This window comes from Magallana gigas, chromosome 3 (assembly GCF_963853765.1).
Source record: "Magallana gigas chromosome 3, xbMagGiga1.1, whole genome shotgun sequence".
Taxonomy (NCBI): domain Eukaryota; kingdom Metazoa; phylum Mollusca; class Bivalvia; order Ostreida; family Ostreidae; genus Magallana; species Magallana gigas.
Genome location: NC_088855.1, coordinates 22,239,001 through 22,245,000, shown reverse-complemented (window position 1 = coordinate 22,245,000; position 6,000 = coordinate 22,239,001). Strand labels below are relative to the sequence as shown.

At 33.4% G+C, this 6,000-nt stretch overlaps 1 protein-coding gene across 1 annotated transcript in view; it reads right to left on the bottom strand.

The window, feature by feature from the left end:
• The window catches only part of LOC105345638 (uncharacterized), a 3,905-nt gene extending 1,029 nt beyond the window's left edge, over window positions 1-2,876 (bottom strand). The window contains exons 1-7 of the mRNA XM_020074216.3: window positions 2,741-2,876; window positions 1,907-2,472; window positions 1,468-1,725; window positions 717-783; window positions 542-616; window positions 323-397; window positions 25-132 (exon numbers count right to left, since the gene is read on the bottom strand). Of these exons, the coding sequence (XP_019929775.3) occupies window positions 25-132; window positions 323-397; window positions 542-616; window positions 717-783; window positions 1,468-1,725; window positions 1,907-2,472; window positions 2,741-2,794 (1,203 nt within the window). The 5' untranslated portion in view covers window positions 2,795-2,876. The remainder of the gene's footprint in view (window positions 1-24; window positions 133-322; window positions 398-541; window positions 617-716; window positions 784-1,467; window positions 1,726-1,906; window positions 2,473-2,740) is intronic.
• Between the last annotated feature and the right edge of the window lie 3,124 nt (window positions 2,877-6,000).

Genomic DNA, 6,000 nt, shown 5'->3' with positions numbered 1-6,000 from the left:
GTGTATATTACAACAGGTACATACCTGAGGCACTTCCCGAAACTCCTTGATATCAAATAGAAACAGTCTTCGCGGAACAAAACATGCATCCTCATCCTCATTCATACCCAGTCCTTTTTTGAAAACCAATCTCTGAAATAAATAGTTCATAACTTAATGAGGACATTAACTCTCTCTCTCTCTCTCTCTCTCTCTCTCTCTCTCTCTCTCTCTCTCTCTCTCTCTCTCTCTCTCTCTCTCTCTCTCTCTCTCTCTCTCTCTCTCTCTCTCTCTCTCTCTCTCTCTCTCTCTCTCTCTCTCCAAAAGATGCAGATAATAGTACCTTTAATTCATCATGAATAGCTGCCATTTTCTCCCTTCTAGTTTTCATATTAGACTTCATTTCAATGACTTTCTCCTGAAAAGTAAATTCAGTCAAAATCCTTTACTTTAAGTGTACTATAAAACTTTTCAATTCCTCACTAATTAAAGGAAAGATATACACTGTATGATTATGCGTATTATAAAATTTGTTGAAAATTCTACGATCGAGTCTTCTTACCAAAAGCTGTGCATGAACTGCTCGCATTGCCTGTTTTCTCACGTCATTCTTTGGGTTTTCTGCACCAAATGGAACCTGCAGAAAAAAAAAACAAGATGTTGCAAACCAAATTTTTTTAAAAGTCATTGAATTAAAACAAACCAGAGAAACATTAGAATATAATAAAACGACTTGCCTTCATATTGCCCGGTCTTAGCATGGCTCTTCCTTCCATAAGCTCCGTAATGTCTTGGTATGCGGATCTGTAACAGTTATACATGTACATAAAAGTAAATTAAAAATGTTTTGTAACAAAACATTAATATTCTTTATACGTGTAACTATTACCTACAAATGTATAATATGTAATTTTAAAAAAAAATGCAGAGAAAAAAAAATACCCAAGCACGCACGCATTTCAAGGGAACGGGTTCTAAAATTTCAAATTTCTTAAATTTACACATTAGTAATTCATTATATTATTCATACATGTATATTGATAAATCAATGATGATCCTTAAAAATTTTCTATTACGACCATATGATGGTGTATGCGGAAGCCCCCCCCCCCCCGGTCCGACCGAACCTCACACCAAGAACTTGTAGAGGAATTGAATTGACATGGTATAATCTTAAGTAAACTAGCCAATGGACTCCTTCCTATAAAACCCTGATATCTTAAGGTGCGTTCAGTTCTCCACGATAAAGGTAAATGTATGATTGTAATATTACTTATGCATAGAAAAGCAAGCAATTTTAGTGACGTACTTGCGCAAAACTTAATTATGCCGTAAGTGAAATGTGAAAACTGGGTTTTTTATGGAGTGTTTTATTCTAATATTTTTTTTTAAATTATAATTATCATGATGTAAAATTGCAGATTGGCATCGTTTTAATTCAATGTCATTTAATGTTGTGCCCGAATTTGTTTTAGAACATTGGCTTACTTAGCAGCATAGGAGGGCAATTGAGCGAAAATAGTTTCTTTGGCAGATGTGTACGGCTGCACAATTCCACAGTTGGTCATGGAGCTTGTTCCGAAATTGGAATCGGGCTGTTTGTAGTATGTAACGACAACTGCAAAACGTTGTAAGCGAGGATAGGACTCAAGCCAATCCTTTGCTATTCCAACAAATGTGGTAGAGTTTCCAAACAAAAGACCCTGGATGTCCTTTGGAGCAATAAGTGTAACTGCCGACCTCCAACTAAATTCCAAAAGAACAAAGCTTCCATTACTATAGTCAAAATCAAGTCATTCTGAAGTTACTAAGTTATTGTTACTTTTTGCCACGCAAGTCTTACTGTCAGATCAAGTTTTAATCAAATATTAATGAGCGAAGTGGATTTTACCTGCATATGTTGTTGATTGAACAATTTTATATTTACCTGGCATGTTCTCTTTCTTTGTTTATAGTGAAACGTCCAAATGTCCAAACAGGGTTACTTCTTACAAGTTGAACGTCCAATTCCTCAACTCTGGCATTTGTTTTGTAATTAAAACCATCTTCAACACTTTGGTTTCTCTTAACCTTGTGTTCACTCTTAAATCCTCTTTTTCTTCGACGCCTAGTCTTCTCTCCTCTCTGAAGGGCATAGTTCCTTATTTGCTCCATTCTTTTTATTTCCTCTTCTGTCTTCTCTTTTCCCTCCTTGATTCTTTTCTGTCTGTCCGCTTGTTTGAAAGAATATCTCTTTTCCTTGGTCTTCACTATAACTTCCCCTGGAGTCCCGGCTTGCTCTGAGTTATTGACCGCCAGCTCAGATTTCTTTTTCTTGGCGAGCTTCTCAGATTTTTTGAGTTTGACATTGTAATATTCAGCATCTTCTCCTTCCCATGTATCTCTCCTCTGTGAGCCACTTTCATGCAGTTTGAGGTACATCTCCTCAAGTTTTTCTATCAGCACGTCTTCTCGGCTGATTTCATTATTAATCACCGCCTCCTCTCCGGCTTGCTGGTCCCCAGATGACAAAAATATTTTAAATTTTTATTATCAAGAATTGACAGGACCTCACACAATTATTTCATGACACACTGTGAACAATATGGTTTATGAACGAAATTTACTGGTTTGTGCAATTTTGATAATCAAACAGTTATTTAAAACTAATGTTGTGTAATATAGTGTAAACGGATACCCGGTATCGTAAAACTGCAAACAATACCCAAAACAAACTTACAAACAGACAAACAAGCAAAATGTCAAATAAGACAGAACTTACCACGGTGGTGACTGGGTCATCCTTGGGTTCTCCTGAACTGGAATGAAAATCCATTATTGTACAATCTGTAGACAAATGCAAAAAATAAATCGTATGCACTGTACACAAATGGTCGTGATAACGATTTGTCTGCTGGTCACTGTGACGTAAGATCATTATGACGTCATGAACATGGCGCATCATTTAAAAATAGTTCATAAAATTATTAATGGGTAGATGCAAATAAAATCACGTGATAACAGTTTGTCATATTGCAGTAGTATTGTTTTAAAACGTGAGAAAGGGGGGGGGGGGGGGGTACATTCTAACCCAGTTACATAAAAAGGACATATTTAACAGACAATTACTTCGCCTAAAACCGTTGATGGGAAGTCCATCTATTCATTTATTTTATCAGTTATATTTATGAACTAGTTAGAGTTACTTTTTTTTTTAAATGTTTACTTCTGCAATGTCGCCACCTTCATATCCCGTATGAATCATCAAAGAAAGAATTCATTGTTTAAATATTAAAACAACAATTATCTTACATCGAGATTCGACTTTCTGAACACACTTCAAATCCCTCTATACATAAGGATGCTGTGTGCCATGTTTGAACGAACTTGGCCTCGATCGTATTTCTGGAGAAGTCAAACATTGTAAGTAATTTTTAGATAAATTAATAAAGCTTTCAGCTCAGGTGAGCTAAAAATTACAATGGTTTATTTTTTAACTCATCTGAACCGAATACTACAAGTTTGTGAAATTACCATGCGAGCATCCTGAGATAATGTAGATTCTATTAATGTCCCCTTTGCCAATACTAGGGCCATGGTAGGAGTACATGTGAATGGGCATTTTACAGGCCCTATCCACCAATCTTCTTTTAACGTCGAAAAACTTATGGACAATGCTTAAATGTCTTCTTACAAACTTCTATGCTACACTTTGTGAGATTACTATGAAATCATTTCTAGATATCTCAATGTGGACTGTAAATTGTGCAAACCTTGCTCCCCAGACTAATACTGGTGTCCCAAGAAAGATTAAAATTCAACATTGAAATATAAAGGACACGTTATTCAAAAATATTTTCCTGAAGAAATACAATGCTACGTTTAGTGTTATAACTATGCAAACATCCTGATAACTCTTTATTCTCATATCAAGGTCACAGTGACCTTCTTTCACTTTTTATAATTATATATACTTCATTTTCTAATTTTGTTATCTTTGATACGTTGAGACCTAGAATAATAAGACTGGTCAGTTAATTATTGCATCTTAGATCTTAGGATATTATGTCTAAAAAGTAAATTTCTTTTTATATATTGTTTTCTTGTAATTTTAAAAAATTCGATACTGCAGAGATACAAGAACTGGTTTTTCATATTAGCTATGTGGTCTATAGACCTCTTGTTTTACTGCCATCAGGTAAAACCATTTTTGTTATACATACGGTATATATACATAAATGATGTCAGACTCAATTTCCCAAATATGTCGACTTGCTATTTTTTTATCCAACGCACTGATGTATATAGTATATCTTATCCAGTTTATAGAATTAAAAAAAAAGTAAGTGGTTAAAGATGAATTGAAATAGAAAATTGACGGTATTTATATTTTAAAAGCAATATATTTATGTAAATTATTGGTTTTGTTTATTTGAATAAAAAAACATAAGGACCCAAATTAATTGATCTTGACAAAAGATAGTTCAGTTCAAAATAAAACTCATGATTTACTTAGTGCATTGAGATGTGTTTAAAATACTTCTGTTTACAGGTTGTAATGACTGCACATGTACCCCCAAACATAGACGAAGATATACCGAGCTGTTCAAAGGAACCATTGGCGAATCATGTGGAAGAGAAAGAGATCTGTGTCGTAACATTTACTTTATTAAACTTTTGTGTTTGAGATCTGAATGAATTTTTTTTGTCCTTATTATACGGTATTTTTTGTTGTTGTATTTTTACTGCAATTATTTTTACTACTGCAAAGAAAACGAAAACATCACTTGGCGGAAAGCTGCTGAAATTTCTGTGATTTCGATAATTATAAGAACTAAAATAACAATTTTCAGATCTCATTTTAATCCGAACTCTTTCTCCTGATGTTTCATGTTTTAATTAGTCAGTATTTGAATTTATTAGCCATTGCCTGTTTTAAGATCGAGATAAAGTTTTTTCATGTTTCTTTTATAGTTTGAATTATTTTTTTTTATATCATAATAAACGAATGTGGATAATATGGAAATTTGAATCTGGCTTCATCATGATTAATCCGCGCAGTCCGTGAATTTTCTTTGATTGCTGAAGGTTTCGACCGACCTGTCACGTTGTAAATTTTGAATTTACCAAGTGGTAGTAAATACAAAATTTACAACATGGTGTAGATTTTGTATTTACTGCCACGTGTTGTAAATTTTGTATTTACTTCCACCCGGTAAATTCAAAAATTACAGTCTGGCATATCGATAAACTATCTAATATATAGAACTGGATCTTGTAGATTTCAGACCTGTCCGTATATACAGAGTTATGAATCACAATCAGTTTTCTTCAGAAATAGAGGAGAAATTATTCGGTAGATGTAAATATATATTATTGATAATTTAAGCTAGTTTGAAAAGTTAGTTTAAAGTTTTATATAAAACCCTACACGCCAAAGGGGTTATTTACATGTACATATATAGAAACATACAATCTATGCCATCAAATTTGTAATTAACAATACATTTCAAATAAATGCATACCCTGGTTTGTGTGGGTCAAGATGGACCCAAAAAAAGATTTCAAACTATAACACCAAAAAAAGAAGAAGATATAGGAATTGTCGACCAAGGAACATGGGAATAATATGTGTGAAATGAGTATGAAAGTGATGATAAGATATCGGTGACATCAGTTAGAATTTTGATATCCTCGATGTGATGTTTAACAAACAGGGATGAGTGTAAGAAATGGAATCCATCTGCTGACCATCGGTTTCCAAAGATTAAAAATGCAATTGAATTTGTTTTGAATAAATGTGCAAACAATAACGACTCAGTCTTACAAACAAAACTATTCATCAGCATGAAAACGTCATTATATTTGATGACAATAGACTAACTATTCATGGACGAGAATACCTTGCAAATGGACCTTGTATTTTATATATTTTTAAAAATTATATGCACGTCATACAAAATTATTTTGTAAATATTTTGATTAGTAATTTACATATTTTGCGTAAATGTAAATATGAATTGTGTCTATAAATACCTCACG